This window comes from Hyla sarda, chromosome 4, assembly GCF_029499605.1.
Source record: "Hyla sarda isolate aHylSar1 chromosome 4, aHylSar1.hap1, whole genome shotgun sequence".
In the NCBI taxonomy this organism is placed as follows: Eukaryota; Metazoa; Chordata; class Amphibia; order Anura; family Hylidae; genus Hyla; species Hyla sarda.
In genome coordinates, this window is record NC_079192.1 from 32101532 (window position 1) to 32122939 (window position 21408).

A 21408-nucleotide genomic window follows, 5' to 3' on the forward strand; every position below is an offset into this window, starting at 1 on the left:
ATTGAATTGGACTGAAGGGCCGACAATATGGCTCTCAGTGAAGAGAAGTTACGTAGAAATCTGCAGTACTGGAAAAAGAAAAGACTCCATGTCACATATCTCCTCCCTCCTGTCTATATCACCCTATGGTGGGAGGAGAAGACTCCATGTCACATAGCTCCTCCCTCCTGTCTATATCACCCTATGGTGGGAGGAGAAGACTCCATGTCACATAGCTCCTCCCTCCTGTCTATATCACCCTATGGTGGGAGGAGCAGACTCCATGTCACATAGCTCCTCCCTCCTGTCTATATCACCCTGTGGTGGGAGGAGCAGACTCCATGTCACATAGCTCCTCCCTCCTGTCTATATCACCCTGTGGTGGGAGGAACAGGCTCCATGTCACATAGCTCCTCCCTCCTGCCTATATCAACGTGTGATGGAAGAAGCAAATTCCAGGTCACATAGCTCCTCCCTCCTGTCACTGTCACCCGGTAGTGGGAGGAGCAGACTCCAGGTCACATAGCTCCTCCCTCCTGTCTGTATCACCCTATGGTGGGAGGAGCAGACTCCATGTCACATAGATCCTCCCTCCTGTCTATATCACCCTATGGTGGGAGGAGCAGACTCCATGTCACATAGCTCCTCCCTCCTGTCTATATCACCCTGTGGTGGGAGGAGCAGACTCCATGTCACATAGCTCCTCCCTCCTGTCTATATCACCCTATGGTGGGAGGAGCAGACTCCATGTCACAGAGCTCCTCCCTCCGGTCTATATCATCCTGTGGTGGGAGGAGCAGACTCCATGTCACATAGCTCCTCCCTCCTGTCTATATCACCCTATGGTGGGAGGAGCAGACTCCATGTCACATAGCTCCTCCCTCCTGTCTATATCACCCTATGGTGGGAGGAATAGAGTCCATGTAACATAGCTCCTCCCTCCTGTCTATATTACCCTGTGGTGGGAGGAACAGGCTCCATGTCACATAGCTCCTCCCTCCTGCTTATATCAACGTGTGATGGAAGAAGCAAATTCCAGGTCACATAGCTCCTCCCTCCTGTCACTGTCACCCGGTAGTGGGAGGAGCAGACTCCAGGTCACATAGCTCCTCCCTCCTGTCTGTATCCCCCTATGGGAGGGACAGACTCCATGTCACCTAGTTTCTTCCCCCTGACTGTATTACCCTGTGGTGGGAGGAGCAGATTCCATGTCACATAGCTCCTCCCTCATGTCTGTATCGCCCTGTGATCTGAGGAGCAGACTCCATGTCACATAGCTCCTCCCTCCTGTCTATATCACCCTGTGGTGGGAGGAGCAGACTCCATGTCACATAGCTCCTACCTCCTGTCTGTATCACCCTGTGGTGGGAGGAGCAGACTCCAGGTCACATAGCTCCTCCCTCATGTCTGTATCGCCCTGTGATCTGAGGAGCAGACTCCATGTCACATAGCTCCTCCCTCCTGTCTATATCACCCTGTGGTGGGAGGAGCAGACTCCATGTCACATAGCTCCTCCCTCCTGCCTATATCAACGTGTGGTAAAAGGAGCAGATTCAAGGTCACATAGCTCCTCCCTCCTGTCTATATGAACGTGTGGTGGAAGGAGCAGATTCAAGGTCACATAGCTCCTCCCTCCTGTGCTGTCCTATGCATTGTATATTGGTCTTACCTGTGCTATAGAGATCCACTTCTCCAGCACTTTGGCCCTCATCTGTGGCTTCATCTGGATGTCGTTCAGCACAGATGCAGTCACACAGGCTGTCACAGCATTGAACTGGGCTACAGTGGCTCGGACACTTGGAGCAACATGTCTGTTCTCCTTCTTGTCGCGCTGAGACCATATACTCCCAAGACAGTGGCAAGACTGCAACTTCTGGAAGAGATCCTGGAGCAAGACAATAGATGACATTTTAACTGGTGGGGTCCATCGATGGACGTAATAAATACAGTACAAGGCTGTTTTACTATAGTGTCCACAAGTATTATGTATGTAAACAACCAACCTAATTCTAGTAGTATCTACAGCATAGGTACTTACCACATCTATTAGTGTGAGTTGTTCTGCCACATCCTGGGGTGGGTATGATAATAAAGATGTTGTGTTTTCAGAGGTGTCATAGTCTCCCTCTGCTGGCCGAGTTATAGATCTCCAATCTGATTGAGAAGATAAGGTCAGTACTTTGGAATATATTAAGGGTCATATTGATATATTAGGAGGTTGACCTTACCTTTTGGTGAAGAATCATGCTCTCCCTCTTCTTCTAGGCTCTTTACGAGGCGGAGAAGCTGGCTGGGGTTCTCACGACAGTCTTGGCTTAGGTAGGAAGAGATAAGCTGCAAACATCGTGAAGAGTCTCGGAAATCTTGAGGGTGTCTTTCTATCCAAGTCTGCAGGACACCACGTACCACCCTAAGAGACAAGATCAAAAGAGTCTCATTTGGTTTATTGGTTATTTTGGTCATGCCAAAGTGAACCTTCAGCCAAAAATGAGAACCTGACTATGCTCTAGAACCACACTATTGTACCCAAAGCAAAGACAGATTATGGGATGGGCACATGGGGCATTGCCACCTTGGGAGAACATCTACCACTAACCCTCCCTGATATCTGGTCAATGCACGTTTGTGGCTCCACCACATGAAGGTATTTACTGGCTTGGCTGGCTCTTTGACCCTCATAGACTTCTTAATACAAGGTCAGGGTCCAAGATGTCCACTCCTTATTTTTGCCCCCCCGATCCCATCTAAATGTAATTCAGACCTGGCTTGAAGGGTTATATCTAAAAGGTTTCGGATATAGTGGACCCCCTTAGTTCAAGAATCAACAGTGATCACTACGACTTGTTAGGACATAATATAAGGGTGAATTTCCCTTTCTGGACCCTTTCTTGAACAGAAAGGTTAACAAAAGCAGGTGTGGTACTTGTATACATTCTATCTATGGCACTGACCTCTGCACAGATGGAGTGTCTGGAACGGGGCTGCCAGGCATTGCGGACTCCTTGTCACCAACTTTTTCAAGATGTCTGGAGAAGAGATTATAAACATTTTTTAGAGTTCAGATTCTATTTTGGATAAATTTATCAAAATTTACGCAGATGAAAAGTTGACCATTTGCCTTTGGCAGCAAATTAAATCGCTTCTTTCATTTTTCAGAGGCTTTTTTATTTTATTTAAGAAGATATCTTATTGGATGGCTTGACTTTAGGTCGTTTGGAGCTAGAAGAGAATGATATTCACTAGGACGGTTTTGATGCACAAACCCCACTGTCCTTTACCAATCATTCAAGTAAAGGCTAGAGATGGGCTGCCCCCACTATCAACTAGTTTTGGTCAATCCTTTAGCCACACATTCACATTGATGCAAAGCAAACTACCATCAATGGTCCTGCCGAAGGTTTACAAAGAGTGGTTGGGTTGCAGGTTGTTTTTCAAATCTGAAATAAGTTGGTTGAGTTCAGTCAAGTCAATGGTACAAAAACACTAGGTGGACATATTTCTGTGGTTTGAGTTATAGTTAGGCTAAAATTAAATTTGTTGTCCCGAAACTGCAACTAATAATCCAGGCCAAGACAGATTGGATAGTTGGCACCTCCCCATGGGCTCTTAGAACCACAGGCCCTTCCAGCCCTCTTCTAGCTATGCACTTGGTTGGAACAAAAACACATCAAGCCCTAAAAACCCACTAGCGTCAGACTGGATCTTCTAGCACAATAATGGGCCTCAATGGTTCACCAAAATACAACCCCATTTGGAGGTGACTCTGAAGCCAATCACTTGCCCTAGGATCTATTTCTTATTGGGTGATTCACAAATAAGCTATTAGACCTTACTGATGTTCTATATACCGGTAGTTGGAGGGTAGGTCTTGGGTCCCATTGAAAATCCCATTGAAAAATTAAGTGATTATGATGGAGAAAGAAAGTTTGAACCATCTATGTCATAGTAGACTATTTGGTCCTTGGCATCTTATTAGCGCTTAGTATGAATACCAATACTTATCCTCAAACAAGCCAGTATAAAATAGGTACAATTGATAGCAGGACATCAGAAGAACAAAGAAAAAATGTTCACAGAGAAAGTATCGTCTTTGTTGCCCCCACCTGTCTAATAGAAGCTCCAGGACCTTTTCAGATGAGGTAAAGGCACGGTAGGTGCTCAAAAAGGTGGGCACATACCCAGGATCACTTCCCTGATACTCCACCAGGAGGTTCTCCACCAGATTCTCCAGAGTCCCAGCACGAATGCTGCGGACCTTACACGTCTTATAGTGGACATAACCAGGAGATGCTGCCACGGCCTGAAGGCAATGGAAGTTGGTTAAAAAACGTAGGAGATGAGTCGAGATGTCCAAGAGAGGAGAAGAAGAAAAGTAAGAAAAGAGGCGGAGATCTTCAAGCTTGGTTTGGTGTCTCGTGCTTGTGAAACTGAAGTCCCTAACCTGAACTTGTATACTTCTGGCATGTGCTCCATTTGAAGGGGTACTCCGCCCCTAGACATCTTATCCCCTATCCAAGAACGCTGGGTGCGTGACTTCACGACCACGCCCATCATGGTGTCACGCCACGCCCCCTCAATGCAAGTCTATGGGAGGGGGCGTGGTGTGGCATCGCCACGCCCCCTTCCATAGATTTGCATTGAGGGGGCGTGGCTGTGACATCACGACCCCCGCTGCCCACTCCAAGCATTCGGAACAAAATGTACCCATTTAAAGGACCTCTTAATTTGAAGGGCCCTTGTATATTGACTGTAAAGAGGGGACGGAAACTTCACTACAAAAGAACTTCCTCTCTTTCATCTGTATAAAGAGGTCATGTGACAAACGTTCCTATATCCATGACACATAAGAGACGGGTCCAGTTCTTCTGGACCTCGAATGATAACCTGAAAGGGCATTCGGATGATGGGATCTAAAAGAGGCCCGCCCTTATGTCAGGTTCACTTAAGCAAATGGTGGCATGTACTTGCTGTCATCTTCTTTATACATTGATCTAATAGGAACCTGTCCGTATTTATTCTACAATCAAGTCTGTGCGTAATTTCTGATATTAAAGAGGTACTCAAGATGGGAAAAAATGTTTTTTCAAATCAACTGGTTCCCAAAAGTTATACAGATTTGTAAATTACTTCTATTTAAAAATCTTAATCCTTCCAGTACTTATCAGCTGCTCCAGAGGAAGTTGTGTAGTTCTTTCAAGTCTGACCACAGTGCTCTCTGCTGACATCTCTGTCCATATTAGGAACTGTCCAGAGCAGGATAGGTTTGCTATGGTGATTTGTTCCTACTCTGGACAGTTCCTGACATGGACAGAGGTGTCAGCAGAGAGCACTGAGGTCAGACTGGAAAGGACTACACATCTTCATCTGGAGCATACAGCAGCTGATAAGTACTGGAAGGATTAAGATGATTAAATCGAATTCATTTACATATCTGTATAACTTTCTGGAACCAGTTGATTTTTCATTTTTTTCCCTCCAGAGTACCTATTTATGCTCAGCTGCAGTGTCACAGAGGCAGGTGGACAGTTATATTCTTAAAGGGGTACTCCGCACCCCTAGACATCTTATCATCTATCCAAAGGATAGGGAATAGGATGTCAGATCGCGGGGGTCCCACCTGTATGGCTTCCACCTCACACCAGCAACGCTGGAGGCTTTCGTATCCCGACCACAATGGCAGAAGAGCGTGACATCACGACTCCGCCCCGTGTGATGTCACGCCCCGTCCCCTCAATGCAAGTCTATGGGAGGGGGCGTGACAGACCTCCCATAGACTTGCATTGAGGGGGGCGGGGCGTGACGTCACGATCTTCTGCCATTGTGGTCGGGATCCAAAGCCTCCAACGTTGCCAGTGTGAGGTGGAAGCCGTACAGGTGGGTGCTGCAGCCGAGATCCTGGGGGTTCCCAGCAGCGGGACCGCGGCGATCTGACATCTTATCCCCTATCCTTTGGATAGGGGATAAGATGTCTAAGGGTGCGGAGTCCCCCTTTAAGGGTAAGTTCAGACATACAGGATAATGCGCAGATTTGATGCACAGGATTTGTAACTGCCAATTAGGAGCTGTGCTCACTCATTTAGTTTACATTAAAGGGGTACTCCGCTGCTCAGTGTTTGGAACAAACAGCTGTCACGCCCCCTCCCATAGACTTGTATTGAGGCAGCGGGGCGTGACATCATGAGGGCGATGGGGCTATGACGTCACGGGCTCCCGGCTCCAACGTTCGGAACAGTTTGTTCCAAATACTGAGCAGCGGAGTACTCCTTTAAAATCTGCAGCAGAAAATTCTGTGCATCAAATCCTACGCATCACATCTGCGTATACGTGAACTAACCCTAAAAGAAAGCAACCTTGTTTTTCTAATAATCTAATAACTACTAAGGCAGCGTTTCTTGTGTGTTAGACTTAGGCTAGGTTCACACTACGCTAGTGCACCCTTTAGCCGCATTTCATGACCCGTCAATACCGTGTTCATGGTTTCTTCGGATGCCAAAGTCGGGATTTCCGCAGGTGATGTGTGAACATACCCAAGCCGACGACAGGACAGCTAAAAAATGTGCTGTCTCCATAGACGCCTAAGAATGAACATTTCGCCACATTCTCGAGTCCACTGCAGAAATTTCATAGTGTGAATGGTACAGCAAAATTCCATTAAAAACAATGGAACGCTGCTGCACTGTATTTTCCGCAGTAGGACTCTGAAACAGAATTCTGCTCAGAAAACAGGGGCAGATTTGTCAAAACCCATAGCAACCGATCAGACCCTTTATTACTGAAGTGTATGCACTGAATTCCTGTCTGGTAGCGCCTCCTACAGTACAGGGAGGTATTACATGTTCTGTACTCTTTACCTGTATTACTGAAGTGTATGCACTGACTGGTGTCTGGTAGCGCCCCCTACAGAACAGGGAGGTATTACATGTTCTGTACTCTTTACCTGTGTGCCTGGGTTAGCTGCTCCTTTGGACACCAGGTGAGGGCGGCTTCATGTTACTTTTTTAGGACACTGTGTGTTCTGTACAGGACCCTGAAGAAGCCCCTGTCCTCTACATAGACAGTGATTACAGCTCCCAGCAGATCCTTATTACTTTTATATGTAAGGATTTGCTTTATCTGTATTAGTTATCTACTTATTTTTCTTTAATCCTCACTTTTTTCTATTTTTGGATGACATTTTGGTGGCTTCACAACCAATTACCAGGTTTCCATAGAGATATGGTCTCAACATACAATGGTCTCAACATACAATGGTCGTCCTGGAACCGATTAATATTGTAACTTGAGGGACCAGTGTACTACTACTAGTGCTGTGCACACAACCCAAAAGTCTCCCCACTTTTCACAGCATGCAGAAAGCAGCTGCAGCTTCATCTCCCTCCTCCAATCTTCCCACTTCTCAATTCATTGACACCGGATGTAAATTACTCCGACCAGTTTCTACAACCAGTCAATAATCCAGAACATCTAATTTTTTGGCACCTATGAGGTTACATTGTTGCCGTCGTACAAAGAATTTTCCTATACAGAGTCTATAATTTTAGGTGGCAGGCCCCATTAACCTACCTAAATATTACCGGTAATTGCCAGTAATGTAAGACGTCTAGGTCATCTATGCGTCAGGGGACTCGCCCAGATCTGGCACATATGCCCTTGGTGTCAGGCTAAACAGCTGGAGCCTCCACCAGGTGCCACATGTCGCTATCATTTATGACAGGATGTGTAGATAAAAATCACAAGGGCTGCGGACAGATGTGATACCCTATGACAGGATAATAGGGGGCAAGGGGCGCCATTGCACCTGGGAGTCTTACATCATGTTAGATCCTTCTATGTGTGTTGTGCAGATGTAAAGGATGAAGGGAAACAGTCAGCAGGATTAATGGAAGTGGCAGAGGGGACAGGGAGGATATAAATAAAGTACAGACGGTATAGGCAGGATATAAAAGAGTAATATTCAGGATAGCAATGAGGAAAGACAATAAAGTACTATAAAGGGGTTCAGGTTAAAGCAGTGTTTCCCAACCAGGGTGCCTCCAGCTGTTGCAAAACTACAACTCCCAGCATGTCCGGACAGCCGGAGGCTGTCCGGTCATGCTGGGAGTTGTAGTTTTGCAACAGATAGAGGTGCACTGGTTGGGAAGTACCGGGTTAACCCCTGGGACCACCATTGATCACAAGAATGGAGGTCAATTGCCCCCCCCCGAGTGAACGGCCACCGCTCCATTGATTGTCTATGGGATTTATAAACATAGCAAAGATTAGCTCTCAGCAATGTTTGGAAGACCCATAGAGAATAAATAGAACAGTGGCTAAGCATGCATGCTAGAGATGTCCCAATACCCAGTTGGTAGGTAATCCCCTCTATTAGGTAGAATCCCCCAGTCATTACCTGGGGAATCCCCCCTATTAGTTAGAAGCCCCCAGTAGTTACATAGGGAATCCCCCCTAATTAGGTAGAAGCCCCAAGAAGATAGGTAGGTAGGGAATCACCCCTAATAAGTGGAAGCCTCTAGAACAGGGGTCTCAAACTGATGCCCCCCCCCCCCCAGATGTTACAAAACTTCAACTCCCAGCATTCCCGACAGCCGTTAGCTGCAGTAAATGGCTGTGCTGGGAATGTCCAGGCATGCTGGGAGTTGAAGTTTTGCAACATCTGGAGGGCCACCAGTTTGAGACCCCCTGCTCTAGAAGATAGGTAAGTATGGAATCCCCTATTAGGTAGAAGCCTCCAGTAAATGGGTAGGTAGGGAATCCTCCCCTATTAGGTACAGCCTCCAGTCGGTAGGTAGGTAAAGTATCTCCCACTTTTAGGTTGGAACCCCCAGAAGATAGGAGGGTAGGAAATCCCCTATTAGGTAGAAGCTCCCAGTAGGTAGGGAATCAACTCCTAATAGGTGGAAGCCCCAGGAAGATGGGTAGGAGCTCCCAGTAGGTGGATAGGTAGGGAATCTTCCCTATTAGGTAGAGATCCCAGTAGGTAAGGTATCTTCCCCCTTTTCATAGAAGCCCCTAGAAGATAGGTGAGTAAGGAATACCCCTGTTAGGTTGAAGCCCCCAATAAGAAGTACTGTAGGTAGCAAATCCCCCCCTTGTAGGTAGAAGCTCCCAGTAGTTTGGTAGTGAGGTAGGTAAGAAACCTCCTATTGGGTAAGTGCCCAAATGATATAGGCGCCCTAGTGCACGCTGTCACTCCATTCATTTGGGGGGACATTTGACCTTCGTTTTCGGGACTGGCGGTGGTCCCAGAGGTCGGACCCCCACCAATCAGCTAGTGATCCTGTGGATTCATGATAACTTTTACATGGTATATAAAGAAATGAAAGTGGTGCAGAGACAAGAAGATAACACAGGACAAAAAAGAGCAGAGTTTCCCCACAAGGGTGCCCTCAGCATGCTGGAAGTTGTAGTTGTGCAACAGCTGGAGGCACCCTGCTTGGGAAACACTACAACAGATCTGCCACACACATTCTCCATTACCAGTAGGTCTCCCGAGGGGCTCTCCGTCCTCACTCTCCTCAGGGTCACTCCATAGACTGCTCCGTCTTCAACCTCCTCCCCCCATTCCTGCAGAGGATTCTGAGAAATAAAACAGGACAAGTTCAGGGTTAATATCCAGCCCGAGGCTTTGTGTCTGTACAACCGCTCTGTCATGTTTTGTTGTGCAGACAGATAAATCCTACGATAAAGCTTTGTCGCTCTCACATGGCGATGAAAGGGTTAATTCTCATTATCTTTTTCCAAATCTAAAGTCACTTGTCCGGTTTGGCCAGGTCCCCCTCCTTCTCCTCCTCCTCCTCCTTTATCTCTTGGCCGCCCTGTTAACTCACCAGGCCCAGATACGTAAACCAAGGTATATATTAGAGAAGCCGGTCCATTCCAGGACTCACCGCAGCAGCCCTGGTCTGTGCTGTCCTCATTTCACCCCCAAATTCTACCTTGTTTATTACCTATGCACTGGGGAGCACCGGTCATCACCACCATGGGATGTCCCCAGTCTCGCCCTTTCATCATCGAGGGGCGCTCCCTTGTGTATTATCTTTGGCGGGTTAGTGCATCGCATTTAGTCTCCAGAGTCTTCATCAGGCCTGATGAGGGGTCTGGTGTGACAGGGCCGAAATGCGTCGCAATAATAATAAAGAATCTTATGCTTAACATAATGCTTCTATATGTTACTCACTAGGGGGGAGATTTATCAAAACCTGTGCAGAGGAAGAGTGGTGCAGTTGCCCATAGCAACCAATCAGATTGCTTCTTTCATTTTCCACAGGCCTCTTTAGAGGCCTGTGGAAAATGAAAGAAGCAATCTGATTGGTTGCTATGGGCAACTGCACCACTCTTCCTCTGCACAGGTTTTGATAACTCTCCCCCTAGGTCATGCAGATGCTTTACATGTCTTTTTTATGTGCCGAGCTCCTGTATTTGGCTTACAATTCCCTCTGTTCCGCTGCTCACTCATGATTGGCGGGATTTTATATACGATATGTACCTTGGGAGAATGTATACACCCCCTCTAAGCCAATTTAACACAACCCCCCCCCCATTACCCCTCCAACCACCCTATTCCCCATAAATGCTCACTCGTACACCAGGGTTGAAGAAATGGGCTTCTTAGCCCATTTATTAACACCATTATAAAACAGTATAAATGTTATTAATAACATTATAAAGATTATCAACAAAATATACATTACCTGTCAGAAATGACAAGAAGGGTCCCTGGAGGTCTCAACTTTATCCAGAACATCACCAAAACCGGAGGCACTAAATGTTCTCTTACCCTTGGCCGCAACTCACTTTGGGCACCCACTTTGCTTAGTGCCTGTTACCATCCTGGGGCCCGTAACCACCACCAGGAGGCCCATTCCTGCTGTACCATAACAACTGGCAAACGCATTTCAATTACCATACTCTAAATCATTTTTTAACCATTAACACCTCCAAGGACCCTTAAACCTGCCGCAAGCCCAACTAATCTCGACACAAACAGAAGAGATTGTGGGTGGGGCTAGCTTCTCCCTTACCAGCCCTTAAATACCCCTGAGACTCCACCCCCAACACCTTCAAACCCCCCAATAGAGACTTTTTTCAGGAGACACCCCCTTTTAAACCTCCCCCCCCCTTAGAGCCAGTAACCCCTAACTCAGTTGACCCCTTAGGTCCCACTAAAACCCCCATCACGCCGCTACTCCGCTAGGGCTTCACCCTCTGTACGCTCTCATTCTGACGTCTGCTCAGGAAGGGGCGTGTCCGAGGCAAGCGCTGAGCTCGCCCTCACTCCCCATGCATTCACTTCCTCCCTGAGTCTGCTGTGCTGAGTCTCTTTATCCAATCACTGCAGGCTGCTGTCTGATAGGGCAGGAGTGAGCACAGAGGAGTGTTAGTCCCGCCCCTCACTTCCTGGACTTTGTCTCTGCCTGTGCTTCAGCTGGGACAAAGATAATGCTGCAGCCGAACAGGATTATGTTCTGAATGGTATGGGGACCTCTAGTGGTCTTTTTCTTTATAAGCTATGATTTCTAAAAGGAAATAACATTTCTTATGAAGTATATTAGAAAGGTTAATGTTTTGCCAACATATAAAAATTCATTCGCTGCGCCCTAGAAGTGTGGAGGTGTTCCTTTTCCTTGGCCAAGTCCTGGCAAATTTGAATCTCCAGAGAAAGGGCGAAACATGCTTTCTGCATACAACTCTATGGGCTTTATGGAAAAAGCCCCACATTGGAGGCTCCGGACCCCCCCCCCCATACTAGTGAGAAGGCCTATCATATCTCCATTACAATAAATCATTCAGTGATTGGGGTTGGCCCTATTCCAGACTCTAATCCAGTGTTTCCCAACCAGGGTGCCTCCAGATGTTGCAAAACTACAACTCCCAGAATGCCCGGACAGCCTTTGGCTGTTCGGGCATGCTGGGAGTTGTAGTTTTGCAACATCTGGACACACTTTGAGAAACACTGCTCTAATCTATTGTTTAACCCCTTAAGGACTCAGCCCATTTTGGCCTTAAGGACTCAGACAATTTAATTTTTACGTTTTCATTTTTTCCTCCTCGCCTTCTAAAAATCATAACTCTTTTATTTTTTCATCCACAGACTAGTAAGAGGGCTTGTTTTTTGCGCGACTAGTTGTCCTTTGTAATGACATCACTCATTATATTATAAAATGTATGGCGCAACCAAAAAACACTATTTTTGTGGGGAAATTAAAACGAAAAACGCAATTTTGCTAATTTTGGAAGGTTTTGTTTTCACGCCGTACAATTTATGGTAAAAATGACGTGTGTCCTTTATTCTGAGGGTCAATACGATTAAAATTATACCCATTATTACATACTTTTCTATTATTTTTGCGCTTAAAAAAATCACAAACTTTTTAACCAAATTAGTACGTTTATAATCCCTTTATTTTGATGACCTCTAACTTTTTTATTTTTCCGTATAAGCGGCGGTATGGGGGCTCATTTTTTGCGCCATGATCTGTACTTCTTTTTGATACCACATTGTCATATAAAAAACTTTTAATACATTTTTTATAATTTTTTTTTTAATAAAATGTATAAAAAAAGTAGGAATTTTGGACTTTTTTTTTTTTTCGTTCACGCCGTTCACCGTACGGGATCATTAACATTTTATTTTAATAGTTTGGGCATTTACGCACGCGGCGATACCAAATATGTCTATAAAAACATTTTACGCTTTTTGGGGGTAAAATAGGAAAAAACGGACGTTTAACTTTTTTATTGGGGGAGGGGATTTTTCACTTTTTTTTTTACTTTTACTTTTACATTTTTTTTTTTTTTTTTTACACTTGAATAGTCCCCATAGGGGACTATTCATAGCAATACCATGATTGCTAATACTGATCTGTTCTATGTATAGGACATAGAACAGATCAGTATTATCGGTCATCTCCTGCTCTGGTCTGCTCGATCTCAGACCAGAGCAGGAGACGCCGGGAGCCGGACGGAGGAAGGAGAGGGGACCTCCGTGCGGCGTTATGAATGATCGGATCCCCGCAGCAGCGCTGCGGGCGATCCGATCATTCATTCAAATCGCGCACTGCCGCAGATACCGGGATCTGTATTGATCCCGGCACCTGAGGGGTTAATGGCAGACGCCCGCGAGATCGCGGGCGTCGGCCATTGCCGGCGGGTCCCTGGCTGCGATCAGCAGCCGGGATCAGCCGTGCATGACACGGGCATCGCTCCGATGCCCGCGGTTATGCACAGGACGTAAATGTACGTCCTGGTGCGTTAAGTACCACCGCACCAGGACGTACATTTACGTCCTTTGTCCTTAAGGGGTTAAAGGGGTACTCCGGTGGAAAACTTTTTTTTTTTTTTTTAAATCAACTGATGCCAGAAAGTTAAAAAATCTTAATCCTTTCAGTACTTATTAGCTGCTGAATACTACAGAGGAAATTATTTTCTTTTTGAAACACAGAGCTCTCTGCTCACATCATGACCACAGGTCTCTCTTCTGACACCCTTGTCCATTTTAAGAACTGTCCAAAAGTAGGAGAAAATCCCCATAGAAAACATATGCTGCTCTGGACAGTTCCTAAAACGGACAGAGATGTCAGCAGAGAGAACTGTGCTCGTGATGTCAGCAGAGAGCTCTGTGTTCCAAAAAGAAAATAATTTCCTCTGTAGTATTCAGCAGCTAAAAAGTACTGGAAGGATTAAGATTTTTTAATAGAAGTAATTTACAAATCTGTTTAACTTTCTGGCACCAGTTGATTTAAAAATAAAAAATAAAGTTTTCCACTGGAGTACCCCTTTAAAAGCAGTTTTGCCCAACCTGTGGCTCTCTGGTTTTTGCAAAAATACAGCTCCTATCAAGCCCTGACAGCTGAAGCCATTCAGGGCATGATGAGAGTTGAAATTTTCCAACAGCTGGAGAGCCACAGGTTGGGGAAAACTGCCCTACCTATTAGATGTTTCATATGAACACTCTAAGGCTATGTACACATGGGGGAATGTCCGCACGGAGAATTTATGTGAGGACATTCTCCCGAATACGGAGGACCGCTCGGGAATGAGCCATCTCATAGGCAGCAATGCATTCCTTTCGTTGTCTGCAAAAAAAAATAGACAAGTCTATTCTTTCTGCGGACACCAGAATTACAATTTCTGTGTGAACAGCGCAGCAGAATCCCATTGAAGAAATCAATGGGACTCTGCTGCTGCGGAATCTCTGTGTGGAATTCCAATAAGGAATTCAGAACGGAAATTCCATTGTGTGAACATGGCCTAATTCTTCAGGTCACCTATGGTGGGGCTGCAGGGAAATCGCACACTTAGGCTATGTTTACCCAGCGGAATGTCTGCCCAAAAATCTTCCAGGTGGACATTCTGCAGACATTGGGCACAGGCAGAACATGCCGGCGCTAGGACCGTTTGAAAATGTGTCTTCTCCATAGATGGCAATGCATTTCTGAGCGGATTCCACAGAGGCCAGAACTTCCGAAGTTAGGCTGCATTCACACCTCGTTTTCAGCCTACGGTTGCCAGATCCAGCTGGGGGAGGGGAAAACCGGGCGCTCCCGTACCCCAGCCAGACCAGCGCTGAAATCCATTTACTTTAATGAGCCGACCGGAGTCAAACGGTGACTCCGGTCGGCTCATTTTTGACCCGTATGCTGTTTCCTGACCAAACCTAAAGTTGTAGTATACTACGGTTTTAGGTCCAGTCACAAAACCGGATACAGGTCAAAAATGAGCCGACCGGAGTCACCGTTTGACTCCGGTCGGCTCATTAAAGTAAATGGATTTCAGCGCCGGTCTGGCTGAGGTACGGGAGAGCCCGGTTTTCCCCTCCCCCTGCCGGATCTGGCAACCGTAAGCTGAAAACAAGGTGTGAATGCAGCCTTAAAGGGGTATTCCAAGTTGTTGACTTTTTATTAGAATACTCGGAATACCCCTTTAAGTATAAGGAATCACATGATTCATACTTCGGTGATTTGACAAGTATCCTCAGATCAGTGTTTCCCAACAGGGTGCCTCCAGCTGTTGCAAAACTGTAGCACAAAGTATAACAGGATACCAGTATTGTAAATGGTGTATGGGAGGTAGAGGACCCTGTTATAGACATTGCACTGGGGCCCAGGAGGTTCAAGTTATGACTTTGCAGGCACGGCTTTACTTTTGTTGGTGGAAAAAGCTTAAAACAGATTAGAACTGCAGGCAAGTAACCCTTTAGGTGTATTAACTTTGCAATCCTATGTTAAGTGCACTTGTCTTTTCACGGGTGCACTTTAAGCAACCACACTAAAGAAGTTATCCAGGGTTTTGCTAAAATTCATACTCTAAAAACAAAAACAAAAGAAAAAGGATAAAAAGCCTAGCCCCAGTACCCCGCGGCTCGTCTCTGATCTTTTGTCTACTTACTGCTTCCAAGACTAGCACTTGGTGCAGGACTTGCCTGCTCAGCCAATTACTAGTCGAGACGGGACATCGCTGCGGCCAGTGATTGGCTGAGCCAGCAGGTCCTACACCAAGAGCTCATCTTGGCAGCAGGAAAGAGAAAGATCAGGGGACCGGGCTGAGCCAAACAGGAGCTGCCGGGGACCAGGGCTAGGTAAGTATAGTTTTTTCCCCCTAAGTTTTAGCAAAAGGCTAGATACCGTAAGTTCCTTGAGGAAAAGCCTTGATTTAAAAAAAATAAAAAATAAATCAGAATTACCTTATTATGAGAATCCAGCAGATCTGAGTTTAAAAGGGGCTGGGACACCGTCTCACACAAGATATCCATTTTTTGACGACTTTGGTCCTTTACATCCTGATGGGAGAGAATGAGACACCATGACTGTCCTAGTCATGGTGTCTCATTCTCTCCCATCAGGGATGTAAAGGACCAAAGTCGTCAAAAAAGAGAACCATTTGAGGGTAGCGCCACCATTCTTTCCTTCTGTCCCAGGATAGGATGTGGTGGCCTGAATGGATCTCAGAAAGTGACTCCATATTGACACTTGCTATGGGACTCTCTCCCCTCAGTGTACACCCCAACTAGCACAATGGGGGAGGTTTGTCAAAACCTGTCGAAAGGAAACGTTGCTGAGTTGCCCACAGCAACCAATCAGATCGCTTCTTTCATTTTCGAAAAGGCCTCTGAAAAATGAAAGAAGCGATCTGATTGGTTGCTATGGGCAACTCAGCAACTTTTCCTCTGTTGTGCAGAGTAAGCGTGGGGATAATCTCCTGATGTATACCTCCAATGTCTAGCTGTGATGTATGCCACTTTGCACGTATACTACCATGTTACAAAGAACGTATACCGCTCTGTGGAATAGCGTAGATGTCTGCACTGTTATTTCCAGCAAAGAAATGGAAATCTCAATAACACAAACAGAAATTGAAACATAAAATGAACACAAATTGGGTCAAAATGGCGTTGGGAAAGATTTAGCAAAACCTGTGCAAAGGAAAAGTTGCCCCGTTGCCCATAGCAACCAATCAGATTACTTCTTTCATTTTGCAGAGGCCTTGTTAAAAATGAAAGAAGCGATCTGATTGGTTGCTATGGGCAACTGGGACACTTTTCCTCTGGACAGGATTTGATAAATACCCCCCCCCCCCCCCCCCCCCCGTTGTCCTCCTCTGTTAGAATATGAGAGGTCTATGTATATGTCTGCCGTATATGCTAGAAAATCTGAAATAAAAAAGCAACAAAAAGGCACTCCCTGTGGAGAATCACACGTGCTGGATGGTAATTATACAGAGGGGGGCAAAATGGCCGCTTACCCGCTCCGGTTGTGTACCGGCATACACAACAATGGACAGCACGTAATGAATGACAGAATATTCATGAACCCATCTGCAGCCTTCCCGTGAAGATTAAGGAGACCATGAAACTTCGGAGAGACCGGGAATTTTCGTGGCGCTGATCGGGGAGAAGTCAATCACGGTGCGTACATCAAGATAAAATTCCTTTAATGGTTAATGTGCAACGTGTTTCACTGCGCAGGCTCAGCTTCCTCAGGCAAGCTGCCTTCCTGCCTGAGGAAGCTGCGCCTGCGCAGTGAAACGCGTTGCACCTTAACCATTAAAGGATGTTTATCTTGATGTACGCACCGTGATTGACTTCTCCCCGATCAGCGCCACGAAAATTCCCAGTCTCTCCGAAGTTCCATGGTATATGCTAGAAAACAGCAAATAGTAAACATAACAGCAAAGAACCAAAACGACATAAAATCAACAATAATCCCAACTCCTCCATTGCTTCATTACATTTGCTACCTATCGGTTTCAGCAGCACAACCCAGTCACAAGTCGCCATTTAGCATCTCCTCTCTGACCCCCCCCCATATACAGCCATCTTTAGAGTGCTAGCTCTGAGGGTCATTGTTTGGGTCGCCACCTATCTTGCAAAAAAAAATACCGCCCACGCTAATTTGCATGATTAATCATATATACGTAACATCACAGGATACACATATGCGGGGCAAATTTTCTCCTATTTATACGGGCCTGTGTGAGGGCTCATTTTTTGCGCCCCCGTTCTGTAGTTTTTAACAGTACCATTTTTGTTCTGATGGGACTTTTTGATCGCTTTTTTTTTTTTTGTTTTTAAGCAAATTCAGGAGTTGCAGTTAGTTAACAACTACAACTCCCAGCATGCCCTGATACAGCCTGTGGCTCAGGAGCTGCCCCAAATAAAAACTACAACTCCCAGCATGTTGGACTATATGGAAGTATATAGTATAGGTCAGTGTTTCCCAACCAAGGGTGGCACCAGCTGTTGCAAAACTACAACTCCCAGCATGTTGGACTATATAGTAGTATATAGTATAGGTCAGTGTTTCCCAACCAGGGGTGCCTCTAGCTGTTGCAAAACTACAACTCCCAGCATGTTGGACTCTATAGTAGTATATAGTATAGATTAGTGTTTCCCAACCAGGGGTGCCTCCAGCTGTTGCAAAACTACAACTCCTAGCATGTTGGACTATATAGTAGTATATAGTATAGGTCAGTGTTTCCCAACCAGGGGTGCCTCTAGCTGTTGCAAAACTACAACTCCCAGCATGTTGGACTCTATAGTAGTATATAGTATAGATTAGTGTTTCCCAACCAGGGGTGCCTCCAGCTGTTGCAAAACTACAACTCCCAGCATGTTGGACTATATAGTAGTATATAGTATAGGTCAGTGTTTCCCAACCAGGGGTGCCTCTAGCTGTTGCAAAACTACAACTCCCAGCATGTTGGACTCTATAGTAGTATATAGTATAGATCAGTGTTTCCCAACCAGGGGTGCCTCCAGCTGTTGCAAAACTACAACTCCCAGCATGTTGGACCCTATAGTATTATATAGTATAGATCAGTGTTTCCCAACCAGGGGTGCCTCTAGCTGTTGCAAAACTACAACTCCCAGCATGCCCGGACAGCCATTGGCTGTCCGGGCATGCTGGGAGTTGTAGTTTTGCAACAGCTGGAGGCGCTCTGGTTGGGAAACACTGATATAGCATACGGTGCAACATTCCGGGAGTTGGAGGATTGGTTGGATAAATACCGGCCATTACACTGCCGGTATTTTTAATATAGAAATACCGGCAGGGCAGCCAGAATACCGGCTGTGCCGGTAAAATACCGGCCAGGTGGCAACCCTAGTCACTGTCTACTCATGCACAATACCAACGTATTACTGTACCATAGTGATCTCTTTGCCCATGGCCCGAGAGGGCTTCACCCCAGGTGGTTGCTCCTCGTCCGACATTTGGCTGCTCAATATCTCCTTTCAGACACCACGTCACAACCGGCGAATCGACATATAGGAATATGGAGTCACTTGCCCAGGTGGAGCCATTCCAGAAGTCAAGAAAAATGGATCCGAGACAGATGTCAATCAGAAGAGACCACCAGAGATTACAGGTCAACAGCGACACTGGACAGCAAGACCATGAATCTTGGCTAATCCAACAAAATGTTGTTTCTCGTTTCTTCTTGACGTTTCTTCTTGACGTACATGTCACGACCCATAAATCCAGATTATTCCAAGAAGAAGAGTTCTAGGAGAAGACGTAACCGAATCCAATCTCTATAGATCCTGTGATGTTCATATCTTCAAGCAGATCCTTGTCTATATCCTTAGTCTTGTGCCAACTTTGATACAAAGTAGGTCCTTCATGTCTATCTTATCTTTTTTACGCTTCCATCACGGGATTGTTGGCTCTTACTTGTCTTCTAACTTATCCAGGGACGGGCACAGGTTGACCAGAAAGGGGCCTTGAGCCCCTGCCCCTTTGACGACCGTCCTATAAGTGCCCTGGGCAATCTGGCGTCATTTTGTGGGCATTTATATAAATAATTATAAGAAGTGCCCCTTTTTTTTTTTTTTAGTTCAGCCCCGGCCCCCTAAAATGTCTGTACACGTCCCTGATACTTATCTGTATCCTTCTCCTTAGTCATCCGGATAGCAACAGGGTTCCAACCTTGGCCGAATCCTCTTGCAGAACTTTCTGGTGCCCTTGACGTCCCCGCTCTCCTTCGCCCTGGTCAGCCTTGTTGTGGAAAGTTTCTTTTGAAATCCTCAGACTGATATCATCAAGGGATTAAATCCCAGCCCTCCAGAGAAAGAGGGAAGGGAGGAGAGGAGGGAGGAGAGACCGGGTTAGTGGGGAGGAGGGAGCAGAGAGGAACATAGGGGTAGGAGATAAGGAACAGAGGACATCATAGACAATGCTGGGGGATCCTGAAAGCTGAGCTGGATATGGACAGGAGATGATAGGATGTCCTAGGAGCGTATAGGAGGAGGACAGAGGAGACGTATACAAGGAAGGAGGGAAGGAGGATGGTGCTGCACTCCTCGTATCACAAGGTTCACTACAAGGTTGCACAGTTCTTGCGGAATAGTTAACTCTGACAGCTAAGGAGACTTAGTGTGGGGGAGGGGTGCGGAGACACTCATAATAATAACCTGTTATGTGTACACATGATGAAGGAGATTTACCAAAACCTGTCCAGAGGAAAAGTTGCGGAGTTGCCCATAGCAACCAATCAGAACACTCCTTTCATTTTTCAGGAGCCATTTCAAAAATGAAAGCAGCGATCTGATTGGTTGCTATGGGCAACTCAGCAACTTTTCCTCTAGACAGGTTTTGATAAATCTCCCCCCAATGTGCCTCTGGTGAAATCCCTTCAATCCCACCATAAAGTCTGTATATTATATCTGAATGTGTAACAATTCCACATACAGTGCAGTCGGGAAAAGTTTTCAGGCCCTTTTTTTTACTTTTTTCACATTCAAGTTTTTTTTCCCCATAATGAGAACGTGAGAAGAGATAATGAGAATGTTAGAAATCTTTACTAATTTATGGGAAAAGGAACAACTATAATCTTACAGTGAAAAACCTGATAATGTAGCATATGTTCTGGATTAAAGTATTATTTATTTGTACATAGATATATATTAATCTAAAATGATCTTCTGCATAACATATAAAGTCCCCAGGCTATAGCCACTATGGAGATTGCTGAAACTTGTTTTTCTGGAACTTGTAGTACCATAGCTTTAGCAGTACAGGTTTCTTCTGCCACTTTTTAGGTGACCTTTATACCCACCCTTATCTTTAAGACTATCTAATGTAGGTATATTTGTGCTCCAAGCCCTTTTTGGCCAATCAAGATTACCCAGAGGGCTAAATGCTGCTACATGCCAGTGTTTTTCAAACGGTGTGTCTCCAGCTGTTGCAAAACTACAACTTCTAGCATGCCTGGACAGCCAAAGTAGTTTTGCAACAGCTGAGGGCACACTTTTTGGAAAACACTGTTATATGAGGGGCCCCAAGTGTCGCCGGACAATCCAGGGGGGTTGTCTCCCTGTCCACAGTCCTCCCATCCTGCCTACTACTCTCTCACAGCACTCCTCCGACATGTTCCCTGACCAGAGCTGTTGTAGAACATTTAAAGGGGTACTCCGGTGGAAAAAAAAATTTTTAATCAACTGGTGCCAGAAAGTTAAACAGATTTGTAAATTACTTTTATTAAAAAATCTTAATCCTTCCAGTACTTATTAGCTGCTGAATACTACAGAGGAAATGGTTTTCTTTTTGGAACACAGAGCTCTCTGCTGACATCATGACCACAGTGCTCTCTGCTGACATCTCTGTCCATTTTAGGAACTGTCCAGAGCAGCATATGTTTTCTATGGGGATTTTCTCTTACTCTGGACAGTTCTTAAAATGGACAGAGGTGTCAGCAGAGATCAGTGTGGTCATGATGTCAGCAGAGAGCTCTGTGTTTCAAAAAGAAAAGAATTTCCTCTGTAGTATTCAGCAGCTAATAAGTACTGGAAGGATTAAGATTTTTTTAATAGAAGTAATTTACAAATCTGTTTAACTTTCTGGCACCAGTTGATTAAAACATAAAAGTTTTCCACCGGAGTACCCAGTTAAGTACACAGAAGAATACAACACTGCAGCACCTGCTGTATACATT

General features: G+C 45.6%; 1 protein-coding gene across 3 annotated transcripts in view; it reads right to left on the minus strand.

Annotated features, from left to right (window-relative positions):
- Positions 1 to 21408, minus strand: part of RGL3 (ral guanine nucleotide dissociation stimulator like 3) — a 54652-nt gene that overhangs the window by 21221 nt on the left and 12023 nt on the right. For 2 of the 3 annotated variants that reach the window (XM_056570398.1, XM_056570399.1), the window contains exons 3-8: positions 9457 to 9555; positions 4083 to 4279; positions 2931 to 3005; positions 2208 to 2389; positions 2018 to 2133; positions 1649 to 1864 (exon numbers count right to left, since the gene is read on the minus strand). In XM_056570398.1, coding sequence (XP_056426373.1) covers positions 1649 to 1864; positions 2018 to 2133; positions 2208 to 2389; positions 2931 to 3005; positions 4083 to 4279; positions 9457 to 9555 — 885 coding nt within the window. Of the gene's footprint in view, positions 1 to 1648; positions 1865 to 2017; positions 2134 to 2207; positions 2390 to 2930; positions 3006 to 4082; positions 4280 to 9456; positions 9556 to 18622; positions 19739 to 21408 lie in introns of those variants that run through there. The other variant, XM_056570401.1, reaches the window with a different exon arrangement.